This window comes from Equus asinus, chromosome 20 (genome assembly GCF_041296235.1).
Source record: "Equus asinus isolate D_3611 breed Donkey chromosome 20, EquAss-T2T_v2, whole genome shotgun sequence".
Lineage (NCBI taxonomy): Eukaryota > Metazoa > Chordata > Mammalia > Perissodactyla > Equidae > Equus > Equus asinus.
This window is the reverse complement of record NC_091809.1, coordinates 80137358-80155911: the sequence shown is the minus strand read 5'-3', so window position 1 is coordinate 80155911 and position 18554 is coordinate 80137358. Positions and strand designations below refer to the sequence as shown.

Below are 18554 nucleotides of genomic sequence, written 5' to 3'. Positions count from 1 at the left end.
ACCAGGCCGGCACCACTTAAGGAGCATATTTTATGATGAAGGGCACTGGCTGTTCTCTGTGCCTCGAATATGGAGCTCCAGAAGTTGAGACCATTCAGGTCTCAATACAGAGGCCTCCTTTTCCCTGGGGATAGTAACCGTGTTTGGAGTGAATTCCTGACCCCCTGACCACAGGCACGCCCTGGGGATCTTGTTGAAATGCAGTTTCCCATTCAGCAGGTCTGGGCAGGGCCTGAGAATCTGCATTTCTGATGAGCTCCCTGGAAGTCATTTGTGGCCGCTCTGCAGACCACACTTGTAGTAGCCAGGCTCTACCTCCTTATTTTGTTGTATTTTCTTCTTAGCCCATGTCACAATGTGATATTATCACATTTATCTGTGCCTGTGTTCACTGTGGCTCTCTTCCCAGTGGCTAAAAACTGCCTGGTCCGCCTCATGCCCTGTTATACCCGCAGGCCCAGCGCAGTGTAAACACGCAGTAGGCTCTCAGTACTGAGGTCCCCTGACAACAGCGAGAATCAGGTTCTGGAGGGGAGGGACCATGTCCTGTTTTCTCCTGCCTTCTGATGGAACAGCAAGGGTAGGAGCACACAGCAGGTGCTCAGTGACTAGAGGTAATGGGTGGAGCAGCACCTGACTCTTGACCCCATATGTCCCCTTATAGGTCAGGACTGGAATGACAATGAGAAGAAAAACAGCGAGAGGTCCATAGACATCAGGTGATCTGTATGTGTATAAAAATCTTTTTTTTTTTTTTTTTTTTGCTGAGGAAGATTCGCCCTGAGCTAACATATGTATTAATCTTCCTCTACTTTATATGTGGGTCGCCACCACAGCATGGCTGACAGGTGGTGTAGGTCCACGCCCTGGATCAAGGCCCGTAAACCTGGGCTGCTGAAGTAGAGCACGCTGAATTTAGCCACTATGCCATGGGGCCGGCCCCTTAAAATCCTTTTTAAAACTAGAAAACTTGTTGCAACCTTAGTCTGAGTCCATTCTGTAGCTGCCTGGGCTCAAACCCAGCTAGGGTTACTTGGAGTCAGGCAACCCCAGGGCATGACTTGATCATCTTACTCCCTGTACTGCGTTCACGTGGTGTTCTTGGCCTGGCCCTTAGGGGCCTTGACCCCAGTCCATCTGGAGCCAGTTTAGTTTGTCCAGACTGGGTCATTCAGATACAGTGAGGGTGAGATCACAGGCAGCTCTGGTCAGGCCATTCCAGTAAAGTGCCCCACTCAGCCTCAGTTTCCCTATCTGAGGGCAGGAGGTGACACTTGAGGTCTAGTCCAGCTTCTGCTGCTTCCGTCCTCTTTGTTGCCAGGATTCCCCTCCTGCAGTGACCCAGCTGGACCAGATAACCTCCCAACCCTGGAACACGGCATCTTGTGAGCAGGGACACCTGAGTTCAGAGGGCCCTGCTGAACCAAGGGTCGCCTCTCCTGCTCCCTGAGAAGATCCCACATCCCTTCTTTCCTCCTTCCTCTTATCCCTGCTCCTCAAACTACTCTGAGTCTGGCCTATCCCCTTAGATCCCTGTCCTCTGTTCTCTCTCAGAGAAGGCTGGCAACTGCTGATTCAGGAACATTCTTTTGCTGAGGAAGATTAGCCCTGAGCTAACATCTGTGCCGGTCTTCCTCCACTTTATGTGGGTCACCACCACAGCATGGCTGATGAGTGGTGTATATCCACACCCATGAATCCAGCTCCCGAAATGGAGCAGGCCACACTCACCACCGCACCATGGGGCTGGCCCCTCAGCAACATTTTATCCAGGGCATTCCATCTGCCAGGGGGACCTGGAGGCAGAGTTGGTCTGGAGCCTACTGGTTGGATGACCTCGGCCATGCGGACCCTCCTTCCCCACCTTCCCAGTGCTCCTTGTGTGTTCTGTGCTCATTCACTCACAAGGCTCATTTATTCCCCCAGTTACCAGTTTGCTCACTCTCTCCCTTTTCCACAAACACACGCATTTACTCACTCACTCATTCATGGGGCACTCCCTTCATCCCTCTGGGCCAGTCCAGGAGCACATCTGGGACTAGACTGGCCTGAGATGGGATTAGGATGCACACACAGAGGCAGAATGACACAGCGGGGGACAGGGGCCATGTGCTCGGGGGGAGTTCCCCAGAGTCTGAGCTGGAGAGGCCCTGACAAAGGCCCCTCATTGAGTAGATGGGCCAGGGAGGCCCAGGGCAGCCCCAGGTCACTGGGGAAAAGAAGAAGGAGGCCATGGCTTGCAGGGCACTCCTGGCCTGACTGCCACATCAGGACCAGCTCTCCCAGCCCTGTCCGCAGGTAGGACATCATTGTTTCCAGTTCCAGGTCAGTGACCTTGGGTGAAAACCACAAGAACTAGGGTAGGGTAATGTCCTCAGGGACCTGGACTATGGATTTAGAAGGAGTTACACAACCAGGGCTGGAAGGGCTTCCCTTCAGAGTTCTCCAAACTCCTTGCTTTACAGCGTGGACACTGGAGCCCAGGGGGCCTGCTCATAAGTGGGCCTGGCAGAACCCCAAACCCAAACCGCAACGGTCAGCATCGTGGTGTTTGGCTATGCCTACTGCTCAGCCATCCTGGATGTTCACGTATAAGGGAAGCCCCGTTTTCCTGAGGAGATGACATTTAAGAATGTTTCAGAATGTTTTCTCCAGTAAAAGTCAAAAGCAAACAAACTAAAGAAATAATTTAGGGATGGAAACGAATTAAGCAAACGTTTACTTAAGTAATCTGCTAAGATTAAATTCTTTCACTTAATTTATTAATTTAGAAAACTTGCTCTTTTCCACTCATAGTTTAGGAAACAATTTCAGGAAAATTCTTCATGCTGCTGACTGGTGGAGGTATTATTGAGCGAATGTGTCTTGTCACCAGTTTTGTTTTCAGTAAAGTACTAGGGAAGCACCCTGTATCATGACGACTGTCAGGACAGGAGCACAGCACACCCTCCGTCTCTGAGAAGTCATGCTGGAAAAGAGCCTCACCTCAGAGTCAGGTCCGTGAGGTTGCACGCAGCTCCTGGGTGGCCATGTGTGGCTGTAGTGCTTGGGCTCCCTCATCCACAGGGACCTCCCTACTGCCCCCCACCATCACCAAGGCAGGGGACCCTGTTTTTTCCAGGTGACTGGACATTATGACCAAAGACCCTAGAATGTATCAAGAAGTGAATCTATTGGCCATCATTCGGCCAGTATTTACCGAGCATTTGCAGTCCTGGGCCCTGGGATGGGTACAAAGCAAACTGGAATGTGTGTAGCCAGTCCTAGAATGGAGGACTAAATGAGGAACTGGGGGAGCATACGGCAGGAGAGGGGAAGCGGTCAGGAGGCAATGCACAGGTGTCGAGGTCTTGCAATATACTAGTATTCCACGCACATCCTCTCTAGTCCTCATAACTACCCGTGGTTGGGAGTTATTACCCATTCTGACTCCTCCCTGCCTAAGAACTAATAGTGTTCTCAGGCCAGCTACTTTACCTTCCTAGGCCTCAAGTTTCTCCTCTGCAAATGGGGACTCCTGCCACATATGATTATTGGGAGCATTGAGTTCTGTTTTAAGTGCTGGGCATAAATTAGTTTAGCATAGCAAGCCCTCAGTCAATGTTTGCTCTTATTACTATACCATAGGAGGAAGCTGAGGCTCAGAGAGGAGGAGTGACTAGCCCAGGGCCATACAGCCGGCGGGAGGAAGAGCTCTCCCATGCTCTCTGTTCTACTCTGTGACCTGCAGTACAGGAAGATTTAAAGTGGAAGCTGGACCCTTCACAGCAGGCCAGTGGCCTGGACTTGGCTGCCCTCTCTGTCCTGGAGATGCAATGTCAACTGTCTGGCCCACAGCCAGCTCACGAAGGGGACTTGGAGAGAGGCAAGACCTCCGCTTTCCTCTGAGGCCTGGAGAGCTGGGCTGAGCCTCCTTCCTGTCATGTCTGAGACCCTGGGCAAGTGCCTCCCCTTTTTGAGTCTCAGTTTCCTCATCTGAAAAGGGTGGTGCTGATGTTTTTCTGCCACATAAGGCTCCTGTGGGGATCGAGTGAGTTAAAGGCTGGGAAATGGTTTTTCACACTACCCTGTTGTGCTAATATAAGCATAGTTTAGGCCGGTGACTTTGAGGTGAGGCAGATATGACAATTTAATGGGGAGAGGCTAAAGGGAGGTAGAATTCAGTTCAATGTAAGGAGGAACTTTCTCATAGCTCTGGCCATAGGAGTGGGAGGGAGTAGGGGAGAGGATGGCTGTCAGTCAGGAGGGTGCAGAGGGGGCTCCCGCCCTGGGGTGGGGGTGAAGGTGGCTTAGGTGAGATAAGATCGTCTCCCTGTGCTCCCCTCCTTCTCTCTCCACCCTCGCTGGGACGGAAGGTACCTAGCAGATCTTTCCACCCGAGGTGGTGTTGTGAGCAGGTGCCTGAACCAGAATGTAGAAGGTCTTGTTCACTCGACTTGGCCAGTAACTTGCTGTGCACTTTGAGCCTCTCCCTGGGCCTCATTTTCCTAGTTATCTCATAAATAAATATAGCGAGTTTGCCAACTGTGATAATGTGGCTCTGCAAAGGATTATTATCTTCTGAGACTGTTGGTCAAAGGACTAGGTCAGGGCTGAGTGGTTGAGTTGGTACGCTCGACTTCAGAGGCCCAGCTGGTTTGGATCCTGGGCGCGGACATAGAACCGTTCATCCAGCCATGCTGAGGCAGCACCCCACATGCCACAACTAGAGGGAGCCACAGCTAGAATGTGCAACTATGTACTGCGGGGATTTGGGGAGAAAGCGCAGGAAAAAAAAAAAAGAGAGAAAGGATTGGCAACAGTTGTTAGCTCAGGTGCCAATCTTTAAAAAAAAAAAAAAGGACTAGGTCAGTGGTAAAGAGGAAACATTGTAACTTGTGGAATTACAGGCTAGAGTTGAGAGGGACCTCAGCATTGTTCTCGAATCCACATAGATAAAACGTCTGGGGATGGTGCCTTGTGGTTTACAAAGCATTTTCTTCAGCTTTGTCTTGTTTGATGCCGCCCAACACCACCTCAAGTTTACAGACAAGGGCATGGGCACGGTTAACTTGTATGATTTATGCAACATCACACATCAGTCTAGGTTACTGAGCAGAGGTGGGAGAGAGGTAGTCCTGGGCTGGAATCCCAGTTCCAACGTGACCATGGGCAAGTTACTTTAGCTGTCTGCACCTCAGTTTCCTCACTGGTGAAACAGGAATATTAACACATTCATCATAGGGTGGTGGTGAAGATTCAGTGGGATAACCCCTGAGAGAGCTTAGGGCAGAACTTGACGCAAAGTAGGTGCTCAATAAGTGCTAGCCAGCAAACAACCAAAAACACAGCTAGGAAATTGCAGAACTGGGCTTCTGACCCCTGCTTCAGTGCTCTTTGCCCCACACAAAGCTATTTCATTTCATGACCCTCCTCCCTTGTTCATTTCACAGCCGAGTTACCCCAAGTCAAAGGGAGCTGCGCAATAGGAAGCTGGCAGAGAAGAGGCTGCTTGGTCTCAAGTGATCTGAAAAATTAATTGCTGCTCTGGGGTCGAGTGGACCAGTTGCCAAAGTGAAAAGCTTCCCTCTAACTGGCCCTGTAAGCTGGAGGAGGAGGGGCCAGGATCTTGCTGAGCCAGAGTGCTGAAATGACAGACAGAAGTCTGGCAGTTCTGTTCCTGGGCAGATGGATCACCTGATGTAGATGTTAGGGCTCAAGCCCTGGGATTGGCCTAAAACAGGGCTTTGTTGACCTTGGCATCCTGTCAAGCTGCGGTCACATCCACACGTAATACTAACAGCCTAGAAATAGTGCTGCGGTAGTCTGCCTGACTCAGCGTGAACAAGGAAGCCGCCATGCAGGTGCTAACCCAGCGCTACCCTAAGAACTGCCTGCTGACCGTCATGGACCGGTACTCGGCCGTGGTGCGCAACATGGAGCAAGTGGTGATGATCCCCAGCCTACTGCAGGACGTGCAGCTGAGTGCACACGGGCTCCAGGCCCAGCCTGGGACCCCTGATCTCTACAACTGCTTCACCATGCTCAAGGCCATCCGTGTGGATGTGGACCATGGGCTGCTGCCCCGGGAGGAGTGGCAGGCCAAGGTGGCAGGTGGCAAAGCCAGTAAGGCTGAGGATGAAGCTGCAGAGACAGAGGAGGCCGAGGAGGAGAGGGTCGCGGGACAGCTGGACCTAGAAGCCCAGTTCCACCTGCACTTCTCCAGTCTTCATCACGTCCTCACCCATCTTACCCTGAAAGCCGAGGAGGTGACAAGGAAATACCAGGAGATGATGGGAGAGGCCATGTAGTCCTTGGACTCTATGGAAGGTAATGGTAGGCATGCTAGTAGATGTCAGGATCCTCCAAGGGACATTCCAGGGGAGGAATGGGAGCAGTGGTGGAACCCAGGGGAGAGGGAGAGCCCAGTTCTCAAACAGAGCCACCCTCACTGCAGGGTGTTGGGACCAGGACCTCGGAGGGCCCAAGGCCAGACCTGCCTTACTCTCCTTTTGACCCAGAATTGGTGGGTAATGGCCGTCAACTGTCATGGAGACAGAAGGGAAAGTGGCCTGCGAGTGCATACCTTATGTGCACATTTACGTGTTTATGCATGTATGCATTTACTAGTAAGTATGCAAATGCTTGAAACTGTGTGAACTGGATGAGAACATTCTCACCGTCAACTTCGTTAAGAGTCTGATTAAGCTATGCACTCTCTCCCCAGAGTCCAGGTATATAGACATGTAACTATACATATGATTTCAGGGGATGTGCTATTCACCAAGGCCCACCCACAAATCCTAAAATAAGAATCCCTAGGAGCCGGCCCGGTGGTGTAGTGGTTAAATGCACGCTCCATTTCGGTGGCCTGCGTTCGTGGGTTTGGATCCTGGGCACGGACATACACACCACTCATCAAGCCATGCTGTGGTGGTGTCCCACATACAAAATAGAGGAAGATTGGCACAGATGTTAGCTCAGGGCCAATCTTCCTCACCAAAAAAAAAAAAAAAAAACCCCAACCCTAATGTCATATATTAATAAGAGCTTCCATTTTAGCACATAGTAAGTGCCAGCACAGCCCTTAAGGGCTTGACATAGATTATCTCATTTAAGCATCATAATTCTATGAAGATAGATTTTTATTATTTCATTTTACAAATAAAAAAAACTTACTTAAGACACGTGTATTTACTCAGGTGGTGTCCATCGTGAATTCTACTTGTGTGTGGCAGTGCTTTCCAACATCTTTTCAAGTCACAGAACATGGAAAATTATATTTATATGGCATCTGGGGGTACATCGGTGAGGCTGCTCACAGTATTCCTGCAATGGGCCAGGGTACTCTGGCCATCCTAGGTTGCAGCCAGCCAAATGGAAAGCCAAAAGACTGCTCTCTTGGCACTCTAATCCATTCCAGGCACGCCAGCGTGGAGGCACGCCCATTGGGAGGCCCCATTGTGAGGACATATGCATATGTGTTGGAGTCTGAGCCCACATGTCTATGCACAGAAGGGCTGGGGTTGTGAGTGTGGATGAGCAGCAAGCTAGACAAGCAGGTGGTGGGACCTGGAACAGTCATGGGTGGGTCACTCACGGGCAAAGATCGGGAGACATTTGGCCACGGCACCTGCTAGTTTTGATCCTGTGCTGCTCCCACAGACTGGCTTCATCAGTGATAAACCACATCCATGTCCGTAGGAATCTCAAACCCACCTGAGCTAGGTATGTGGGGCAGGATTTTTAGCCCCATTTTACTAGTAAGGAAATTAAAGCCAGAGGATTGAAGTGACTCACCCAAAGTCACCTAGTAAAAGGACAAAAGCAAGAAAGGCCCCAGCTTTGAGCTGGCTGTCCTCTCCTTCACACCCGCTCTCTGCCGTATTGTGCTATCTTCACAATCTACCCGCAGGCCGCTCTGTCATGACGGGGAATGAACACGGACCCTGAACACACAGCCTACAGAGAGCTCTGCTCTGGTCTTTCTCGCAGCCATTCTTCCCTCCTCAACCTCAAACCTACACCCAAACTGCCAACTTCAACCCTGCTTCCCTCTCCTCTTGAGGCTCCCTGGGTGCGTTTCAGAGGTTCTTCTTGAATATGAGTGGGCTGGGTCAACAGCTATGGGTTCAAGTCCTGGTTCTACCACTAAAGAGCTGTGAGGCCTTGGATTAGCCAGCTCAATTCTCTGGGTTTCAGTTTCTTCACTGAATAATATCAGTAGGAGTAAAAAATAACAACTGGCACTTGAATAGTTTTATAGTTTAAAATCACTTCCATATCAATTATCTAATGAAATTATCATCCCCTTTTCCAGATGAAAAAACCAAAGGCCTGAGAAGTAAAGTGAGTCCATGGTTACTCAGGAAATGGCAGAGCCAAGATGTGAATGAACCCCGGCCTAACTCACATCTAATTCCTTTCCTCTACACTAGTGCATTTCCTTAGCGCCTTAGAATTCTGCAGCCTGGCTGGAGGTGGGAATTGGGAGTGGCAGAGTGAATAGAAACCCTACTCCTTGACCAACCAAACGGCTTCAAAGACGAGAGCAAATCGACACCATAATGCTTCAACACTCCCAACCTGATTTTCGTGGAGGCTGTATGGTTATAGCAGAGTTTAAAAATCTGGGTTCTTGTCCTGGTTCTGCCACTGACCTCTGTATGACCCTGGACAACGTATTCACCTTTCTGCCTCGCATTTTCCCTGTTAGTGAAATGTAGAGGTGAGACTAGAAGAGTTGTTGCAGCTCTGATAACCTGATTCTTCTTACAGTGCCAGGACACTGCCAGAGCTGTCCTACAGCAACACCATTGAGCCTTTTCATTAGTCTTCCTACTTCAGTAGGCATGTGATAGTATCTCAGCGGCATGAATTTGTACTCACTTGGTTCTTTACGTTTCTGCACTCCACAGATCACTCTATGTGATAGCAGGCAGACTCTGTGAGGAGGACATGGAGCTGTTCACTAGCCCTGATGCGACCAGAAAGGCCTGGACCTGCAGCTGGAAGCGAAGGCGACTTGGTCCTCTGGGAAGCTTCCTTCCCTCCCTCTGAGCACCAATTCATGGCCTCTCCACCGGGTCACTTTAGGGATGCTTGTTGCTATCCACAACTCCCCTCCTTCCTCTGACAAGCTTGGGTGGTGGCCAGTGGTTCACGAGGGAACAGATGTTACCTGACCAGTGTGTGGTCTGGTAGAAATGGCATGGGTTTTAGCATCTGCCCAACCAAAGTTCCCATCCCTCCTCTTGGCAGTCATTCAGTATGTGATCCTGGGCAAGTTACTTAATCCACTGGAATCTAAATTTCCTCATCTATGACGTGGGGATAGTATTACCTACCCCACAGAGAGGTTATGAAAATTAAACAAGATGATGAATCAAAAGCACCTGGCACCTGAGCGCTCTTATTCTAGCCTGTTTTCTTCTCAGCTCACCTTGCCTTTGCTCCAGCTGTTGATTTTACTCTCCAGAACCAAGGGAGAGCAGAATGCCTTGGGATGAGTGGTTCACTCTTGTACCTGCCGAGCACAGGTGAACTATAAACCTGTTTATTGCAGTAGCAATAAAAAAATAATACATTTGTACATATCTTTATTAACTTCTAAGGTACTTTCTCACATAACGCTTTCATTTTTAACAAGTGGGACACAAGAAAATAGAGATGGAACTCATCTGACTTTCCCCAGAAACCATATGCTGATATTCATACTGCCCCTAATTTGAAATCACATATAAACAGAGAAACAATTTTATTAATCTCCAGAAACTAATCTGATGATAAAATCTGAGCTTGGAAACAAAAATCTCTTTGGACAAGCATTTGGATTTGATAGGCCATAGAGAGTAACCTCATTTTAGTCAGGTGAGATCTCTTACTTCTAACTGCGCCGGCTCCCCTGCAGACAGTTGGCCGGCCGCTTTCCCAGGGTGATGCTCTAAGGGCAACGGCCCCTTTGCAGTATTAGACTTCTGCCCTCCTGGTCTTGAGTCTCTTCCTTCTAAGCCATCCTCTGCGTTGTTGCAGGAGCTCAGAGATACAAACCTGACCATGTCATTACCATTTAAAACCCTTTAGTGACTTCCTACTACCTATAGGATCAAATCAAAATTATTCTGCATGATTCACAAAGCCCTCCATCATCTGGCTCACTTTGTTTCACTCAGCACTAGAATGGAGCAGGCGGAACTTTCCTGTAAAGGGCCACATATTAAATATTTTAGACTTTGCAAGCCAGAGGGTCCCTGTCACAATCACTCAATTCTGCTGTTGTAGCATGGAAGCTGCCGTAAGCAAAACATAAAAAACGAGCATGGCTGTGTACCAACAGAACTCTATCGGCAGGGGGCAGATTTGGCCCACCAGCTACAGCGTGCCGACTCCAACTGGAACTAAGCTCCATTTTAACCTCTGTCCGATGTCGTCTTAAAACTGGGTGAATGGAAACCAACCGTTCTCTGATGAACTATTTTTCTTATGACAAAAAGGAGTCAGAGTGCTCATGATGATCATTTTAATCACAAGGTGTTAACATACAGATTAACATAAACTTTAGATGTTACAGAAACAAGTTCCACGAAATTCAGAAAAAACCAGTATCAGTGAAACTGGAGCAAGCATTTTGGAAACTTCAACGCACTGGATGGAACTCTTCAAGAATTTCACGATAAGTTTTCTTATCTATAAAATGAAAAGTCACAAAAGATTTATTTTTAAAATTATGTTTAAAAAATCCTATTTCCTAAAGTAAAATTAACACTTAATATTCTTATAGATAGAAACCAGTAAGAATTTCCTTATTTTCTAGTCCTCAACCACGGCTTGGCAATCACTGAGACATTTTGTTTCACTGAATGAAGAAAAACTTTGCAAGAATCTGTGGTGACATCCAGATGGCTGCTTGGAGCAGCAGAGTGCTGCCAGGGGGACCCTGGCTGAAGAGGCGATGGAAGGAATGAACAGGGAGGGGCACAGATCAGCTGGGAGGGGCCAGGAGGTGGTGGTCAAACTCTCCAGGCTCATGCTGTCAGCGCATGAGGCTCTTGGCACACCTGCCAGTAATCTGCTCAGAGCAGAATGACGGAGGAAGCTAGGGGAGATGTGGAGGCGAAGAGCGGGAGGCCTGGAACTGAGGACTGCTCTACCACTGGGGTCTCATTCTTAGGAATCAGTATTCCCAAAATTCCTTCCAGCTCTAACATCCAGCAGTTCTGCATATTCCCCAACTCTGATACATCCACTATTCATGTTTGTACTAGTCTTTGAGCTCTTCACTGGCAAAAAAAAAAGGCTGTACCTTTTTTCTTTTTGCTTGAGATTAGCCCTGAGCTAACATCCGTGCCAATATTCTTCTACATTATATGTGGGTCACCACCACAGCATGGCTGATGAGTGGTGGAGGTCCGTACCCTGGATCCAAACCCATGAACCTAGGCCACCAAAGTGGAACATGCTGAACTTAACCACTAGGCCATGGGGCTGGCCCCCAAAAAGCTGTTCCTTTTTGAACGAGCATAAACACCACCGATGTGATTGAAGGCTATGGGAATATAAACAGAGTAGTAAAATCTCAGCGCTAAGTAGGATCTCAGAGATCATCATTCAGTCTAATGAAATTTAAACACTTAATATTAAACATTTACATAAATAGGAATATCTATTTAAAAATCTACATATTTACAAGTTCAAAATTTTCCTGTACTCATTCATTCATTCACGTGCATGCACACCAGTAATGTGTAAAATACACACAAGAAAATAGTTCTATTACAATTATATTCATAGTTGCACAGATATAAGCAGAGTGTGCTGAGAAAATTCCTGTCTGCAACTGGGTGAAGTCTTTTTTTCTTTTTTGCTTGAGGAAGATTCACCCTGAGCTAACATCTGTGCCAATCTTCCTCCTCTTTATACGTGGGTCACTGAGATAGCATGGCTGACGAGTGGTGTAGGTCCGCACCTTGGATCTGAACCCACGAACCCAGGCCACCAAAGCAGAGTGTGTGTGAACTTAACCACTATGCCACATGGCCAGGCCCTAGGTGAAGTCTTCATTGAGGTGATGGATCCTGAGCAGGAATTTGCTAGGTGTACTGGGTGGAAATGGGGCAAGGGAGCATCAAGAAGGTACAGCATGTACAAAATGATATAGGGCAGGTCCAGGACACAGCATTTCACAAGGCAGAAGAGTGATGGGAGATGAGGCAGGGTTCTGTGTAGTTCAGGGCAGCTATTATTTATTAAGTGCCTGCTATGTATAGGCTCTGTGCTAGAGGCTGGGGAAACAAAGATGAAGCTGTATTCCAATGAGGGACACAGACACGTGACAGTAATGTGGTTGATCAAAGGTATGGGCAAAGTGTTTCTACCAGGCAATTGGCTCAGCCTGGGGAAATCAGCCATCCTCTGAGTCTGGATTTTATTCTATAGGCAATGGATAGCTATTTTAAACATATCCATATTTATCCAGAGAGACATGACATGGAGGCAAGTGCAACAGTCCAAGCAAGAGATTATCCGGGCCTGAACCAGGCAGTGGCAGTGGGAAAGAGAGGAGAGTTCAGGGCTGAGGAATATTTAGGAAGTAGAACTGGCAAGATTTGATGACTACTGGGAAGTGAAAGAGAAAGACCTGAAGATGATTCCCAGGCTTCTGGCTGGAGTACCCAGGTGGACAGTAGTGCCACTCACTGGAGCAGGACACAGAAGAACAGGAGATCCGGGCAGGCAGAGGGGACATGAGTTCTGCTCCCTGTCCAAGGGACACAGAGATACTCAGCCAGAAACTGGATATGTGAATTCAAGAGGATTCTGGTCTATAGACAAAAATGTGGGAGTCAACAGAATATAAAGGGCACCTGAAGCCACAGGCATGGATAAGATAACCAGGGAAAATGATACAGAGTAAGAAAGAGGTTTTCTACAATTAACTGGAAATACCTTTTTCAGGAAAATCCTCCGGATGTGATTTTACATAGGAAAACATATCACGGTCCCTCAACGCATACATATAGTCTTGACGTTTTAAAAGATAATATCCAATAAAAACAAAGGAAGTGACATATAGAAGCTGGCGATGCAAACCTGAAATTCAAACGACAAATCCCAAAGAAAGTAAAAATCAGTCAATGTATATTTAAAATTACATTTTTACATTTCAGATATATAATTTATTATTTCTTTCAACATTCTTTTAAAAAAAGGCTTTTCTATATAGCTATTGTGAATTAATAGCCTTGACCTTGAGATATCGTCTAAAGAAATCTGGCAATTATGAAAAACAACATTATGTCTACAGACATAACTATCGATAGAACCCAAGATTTTTTAAATTCAGGTTTTATAAATGTTTTCATGGAAAAAGGCAGCTAAGTACAAAATCCTGAATGCTAGACTGAGAACAGAAAAAAATTGTCCTTTCCTTTTCAACAGGTTAACTTTAGACCTAAACTAACTTGTATCCCAGGACCTGTTCAGGATGTGGTGAGACAGAGGCAGTCCTCTAGGAACAATCGAAACCAATTTGGTTTGTCTCCATACACCAACTCATATTTGCATATTTACTGGTTACTAAAACAGCCAGCTACACCACAAATCTATTTCAATTGTCTTTTGTACCTTTTAAACTGTGTACCATGTGCATGTATTACCTATTCAAAAACTCTATTTTAAAAATCATCCTATTATAATGAGACTGGAGAGGATCTAATTATATGATCTAGGGAAAGCCAAAACTTAAGGTCTGAGGGGGAGATCCAAAGGTATGAACTTTACGGAAACGTTTTTTGCAAAAGGCTAACTGCCGGTGTGATTTTCTAGCTATGCTCTAGAATTCTATCCCCAGCCCTCTTATCCTACACATTCTCCTCTGGAGAACTCATTTATTTCTATAGTTTTATCTACTGTTCATGTGCTGGTGACCCATTAAGTATGCCCAACTCAGACACCCACGCTGAATAGCTCTATCAAAATGTTTGAGAGCTGTGTTCACCTGAATGCCCCCAAATGAACCTGTTTCCTTCATATTCATATCTCTAACCTGGAGAATGATAAGATCAGAAATCCAAGCCCTGGGTAATACACACAGTAGTTATCCCTTTTCCTACCCTCTTCCCTCACATCCAGTCACTGAATCCTGTCAATTTCACCTTGTAAATATTTCCTTTCCTCACTTCAAGGAACTTCTCTCATTTGCACTAACTTGTCTCCGTTTCATCTCATTTTCCACTCCACACTGATCCCAGCTTTTACTCTCTCACTAGAGGAATTTTTAGTAAAATACAAACCTAGCCTGTAAGCCCCTTCTCCTTCAATTACACCAAACAGGAGTCTAAAGTCCCGCAGGTGGCCTCCCAGGCCCCTCTCGAGCTGACTCTTCCAGCTTCATCCTCTGACACTCCCTGAGGCGCGTCCTGTGCTTTGGCAGTACTGAACAGCTCCTAATCCCTCACACAGACAGAGAATCCCTCACCCTCTTTCATGCTTCCGTATACCATGCAATGGTTGTTTCCCTGCCCAGGGACTTCCTTATCCTTCAAGAGTCAACTCAGACATCACTTCTGCTAACAAGTCTTCCCAGAACTTTCCTGGAGTTATAAGGGTGAACTCATTTCTATTAATATGTAAATTACTTTAGAAATTATTTGTCTCTACTACCATGCAAAAGCAATGTCTGATTCATCTTTGTATACCAGCATACAGACAACACTTAACAAATGCATGTATTTAATAAATGGATGAATGGCCCTGGGCAAGTCAATTTCCTACCTCTAAAACAAACATAATACCTATCCTCTCTTTCTCACAGTAGTATTATAAAACCAAAAGAAAATGCATGTAAAAGTATTTTGGAAAAATGTGTAAAACAATAAAAATGCAAAATATTACTATGATCTGGGACTGGACAGGACCCAGGTTCCTCTGCATTCTCCCTTACTCCAAACAGCCCTGTTTCCCCTAATGCGCCACCTGCAATATGGCAAACCAAAGTGTGCTGGGTTCTCCGATGTACCACTGAACTATGTACACAGATACAAAGACCCAGATTCTATGCTTACCCGTATCCCTCACAGAAAAAGACTCCATAAATGTTTTCGATGATGATATCAGTGTCCTAACCCTAAAGGTATGGCTCGGCCTCTTACCAAGTCCCCACTCCCCTAAGCTCTCCTCTCTCTCTCAGTGCAGTCTCCCTCTCACTACATATACAACCCCTCCACGATCGCTTTTCCTTTCCTTTACTCAATCAATCTAAACTTGGAAGCCATGGTGCTCTTTGCAGAACACCATAAATTACCGCTATATTAAATAGAAATCACTAAATATTTAATTTTGTGGACTACACTTAGATATCAACTAACTAAATTTAGGGCAAGTAAGTGGTAACCAGCAACAAAGGTTTAAAAACAGGTGATGGGAGAAAAGCTTAAGAAATAATCTATTTAAAATTTTCTGCTAACTTGAAAAAAGATCTGCACAATTTGATTTCATTGGTAGAATATTCCAGTACTACTCACAGAATGCTAGGTACTCTCCAGGGCCATAGTTTGAAAATCCACCCTCTCTCTCTCCTTCCCCACTGCTCCGACTGTCACACCTGTTACCCTATGTGCATAAACTTGTACCACAATTTGTCTTTTTAATGGATATGCTCACCTGGTTTGTAAATCTTTGGAGGGTTGGGACCATGTTTTATATTTCCTTGTACTCTACACATACTTATTCATTCAATAACTACTTACTGAGCATTACTATATGCCAGACATTGAACTAGACAAACAATATGCATTCAGTAAATGCTGCTGAGGATAACCATTTCAGTAAAGTTCTCAAGACCTAAATTTTCCAAAGCAACTTAGAGAAACGCAGGGAACTCAGGAATTCTAATGTCTAGCCCTAGCTAAGCACTTTACATACATCATCTCATAGTTCTCACAGCCGCACAAAGACAGAGATATTATCCCTATTTCATAGATGGCAAAACTAAAGCTCACAGAGATTAGTAACGTCCCCAGAATCAAACGGCCAGTAGCGTGGAGGTGGTGTCAAACCCAAAAGGTTAAGTGCTCTTAACCACCATGCTTCTGTCTCCTAGAAAAGGCACAAAACACTGTTTGACAACAACGAGGCAAGATTAAGCGGTACACACTTCACATTTCAGCCAATCTTTACTTCCTCCGACTTGTACCTCCTTTGTGCTCCCAAAGTGTTCTCTGCTCACCCACCTCTTAGCAAAACACATACCTGTCACATCTAGTCTCGTAATGGGCTATTTACTTATCTCCCTGACCCGACCAGGAGCTCCTCAAGGGCAGGGACAGTATTCCTCATATACCCAGTATGTAACACTGCCTGGCACGGAGAAAGAGCTCAGTAAATGTTGAACAAATATATGGTAGACTGTTTGCATAACAAGGGCTAAGGAAACGGAACTCTGTCCAGCACCTTCTATGTACCAGGCATTTTACCTAAAGAATCTCAGTTAATTGTCAAAAGAAACATACAGATTAATTATTCTCATTTTACAGATAAGGAAATTTAGGCCTGACCAAGTAACTTGCCCAAAGTGACACAGCTGAGATGCAGTGGAGCAAAAAGTGGAGCTCTCTCCATCACACCAAGCAACAGCCTTGGGCAAACGTACAGTGGCGATGGAAATGGAGAAAACCCCATCTCCCCAGAGGCAGAAACGGACAGAGACGACTCCTTTGACGACTCCTGTGGAATCACATCCAAGGGAGCCGGGATTTCAATATGCTTTGAACACTGGAAATGCTGGGATTCGGTGGACTGGGAGCTGACCTTCAGGCATGACATACAGCTGAAAGAAGGCCAAAGAGGCACAAGTGAGGTGACTCCCGGTCCCCTGAACCATGGTGTTAGCCTTCTTCCTAACTGGGCTCCTTGGCTCCAAGCAGTGCTTCACATTGCTGACAAAGCTGACCTAAAACACGGGTCTCATTACTGTAGCTCCCTCTCCCACTGTCCCCCAGCGACCGAAAGCTAAAAAGCTTCCTGTCCCCTACAGAATAAACTGCCACGTTCTATCTAAACCTCCTTTGTACGCTTATCACCCTACCCTGCACACTCGCTCAAGCATCGAGCGGTCCCCCATTTAGAGGCCCTGGCCTCCATTTACTCCCCCAGCTCCAATGGCTCGCTGCTAGAATCTGCCTGATAAATCAAAGCTAAGTTCCAACACACCTCTTCCGCAGTTTCCCTCCTCTTGTCCCGTTGGGGACCCACAGCCCTCAGCGCGGCTACTGTGTCACCTATTATCAGAGTCAGACTCTGAGAGGAGGCCACTGACACCCACCAGGAAACACAGTCCAGCCGCTTAGAGCCTCCTACTCCAAGTGGGGTCCCCAAGCCGCAGCATCAGCAGCACCTGGGAGTTTGTTACTATCAGGCCTCTCTCTCCGGACCTAATGAATCAGAATCCCCATTTGAACAAGATCCCGGGTTATTAGTTTGAGAAACACTGGTTTCAAACGTAGCCTTTGAGGTCTAACAACAGGCTCTGCCACTACTAGCCCCGTGACCTTGGGCGAGCTGCCGTAACCTCTCGAGGCTCTGTCCCCTCCCCCTGGCTGCTCCTCCCCCGCAGGTGTTCTGAGGATTAACCGCTATCATGCGCGGCGTGCAAGGCACGCTCATTTTTGCACACACCGCGCCGCGCGCTGAAGGGGAGCAGGCAGCCCCCCAGCCTTCACAGGCTCCCTGCGGGTGAGGGCTGCGCCTCAGTTTCCCCAAGTGCCAACGGGCCCTCTGGCTCTGCCCGACTCGGAGGAGCCACCCGGGCGCGGGAGTCCCGGGGAGTCTAGGGGGGGCCTGCTGGGCCAAAAGGCCCAGAAAGGCCGAGGCACCCCAGGCGGCTTGGGGAGAGCCTGCCCGCGGCCCCGCGACCCCCTCCTCCCGGCCGATCCCGCGCGCAGGCCTCACCGGCCGCCACCACCGGCCTCCGCCGGATCGCGTTATCGATCAGGCCGGAGCAGTAGCCCAAGAAGCCGACGTAGACGAGCCGCGGGTCGGTCAGTTTGGGCGGGGGCAGGCTCCGGGCCTCATCCGGCAGGAACCTTAAGGGCGCCCGGCCCGGCCGTCCGCTCATCATGGTGACGCCGTTCCCCCTTGAGGCCCGGCCTCAGCCCGCCAACCAGAAGGAAAAGCGCCGCGACCACTGCCGGGGCCCACGCCGCGGGCTTTCTCCTCCCCGCGCAGCGCTGAAGGGCAGGGCGCACCGCGGTGCAGCGCCCAAACGCGTCCCCGCGCGCGCTGCTGCCGGGACCCCGCACGCGGCGTTCCGGGCTACTAATGGCCCACGCCGCTCGCCAGCCCGCGCCGGTTCAGCTGGTGGGGTTTGGGGGCTGGAAGCACAGGGTCGAGGAGCACACGACGCGAGCCAGACTGGGAGAAGGCTAGGTAAGGCTACTTTTTTTCGCCTGAACTCCTCCATCTGGAATTGCCTCTCCCTTCCCCGCCCCAGAATGTTCCTTCAGCAAGAATTTATCTTTGCATCCAACACCCACAAGTGGGCTTAATGGATAGTTTTAAGAAACAGAATTAATTGAAAT

The 18554-nt window shown here is 47.9% G+C and overlaps 2 protein-coding genes across 2 annotated transcripts; one reads left to right on the top strand and one right to left on the bottom strand.

Annotated features, from left to right (window-relative positions):
• The first annotated feature begins 5432 nt into the window (after window positions 1–5432).
• THRSP (thyroid hormone responsive) lies at window positions 5433–9571 on the top strand. The gene is made up of 2 exons (XM_044751944.2): window positions 5433–6309; window positions 8898–9571. The coding sequence occupies exon 1, from the start codon at window positions 5838–5840 to the stop codon at window positions 6288–6290; it is 453 nt and encodes a 150-aa protein (XP_044607879.1). The 5' UTR covers window positions 5433–5837; the 3' UTR covers window positions 6291–6309; window positions 8898–9571.
• Window positions 9572–10484: 913 nt separating this feature from the next.
• Window positions 10485–18094, bottom strand: NDUFC2 (NADH:ubiquinone oxidoreductase subunit C2). The gene is made up of 3 exons (XM_014859665.3): window positions 17926–18094; window positions 12925–13068; window positions 10485–10665 (listed from the first exon to the last, which is right to left on the bottom strand). Exons 1-3 carry the CDS (start codon window positions 18092–18094, stop codon window positions 10616–10618), a joined length of 363 nt encoding a protein of 120 aa, XP_014715151.1. The 3' UTR covers window positions 10485–10615.
• Between the last annotated feature and the right edge of the window lie 460 nt (window positions 18095–18554).

Coding starts and splice junctions, on each gene's coding strand:
- THRSP (XM_044751944.2), top strand. CDS start 5,838: ATGCAGGTGCTAACCCAGCGCTACCCTAAGAACTGCCTGCTGACCGTC.
- NDUFC2 (XM_014859665.3), bottom strand. CDS start 18,094: ATGATGAGCGGACGGCCGGGCCGGGCGCCCTTAAGGTTCCTGCCGGAT. Junction 13,069..17,925: donor GAGGCCGGTGGTGGCGGCCG/GTGAGGCCTGCG, acceptor TTTGAATTTCAG/GTTTGCATCGCCAGCTTCTA. Junction 10,666..12,924: donor GGAGGATTTTCCTGAAAAAG/GTATTTCCAGTT, acceptor TTCATTTTATAG/ATAAGAAAACTTATCGTGAA.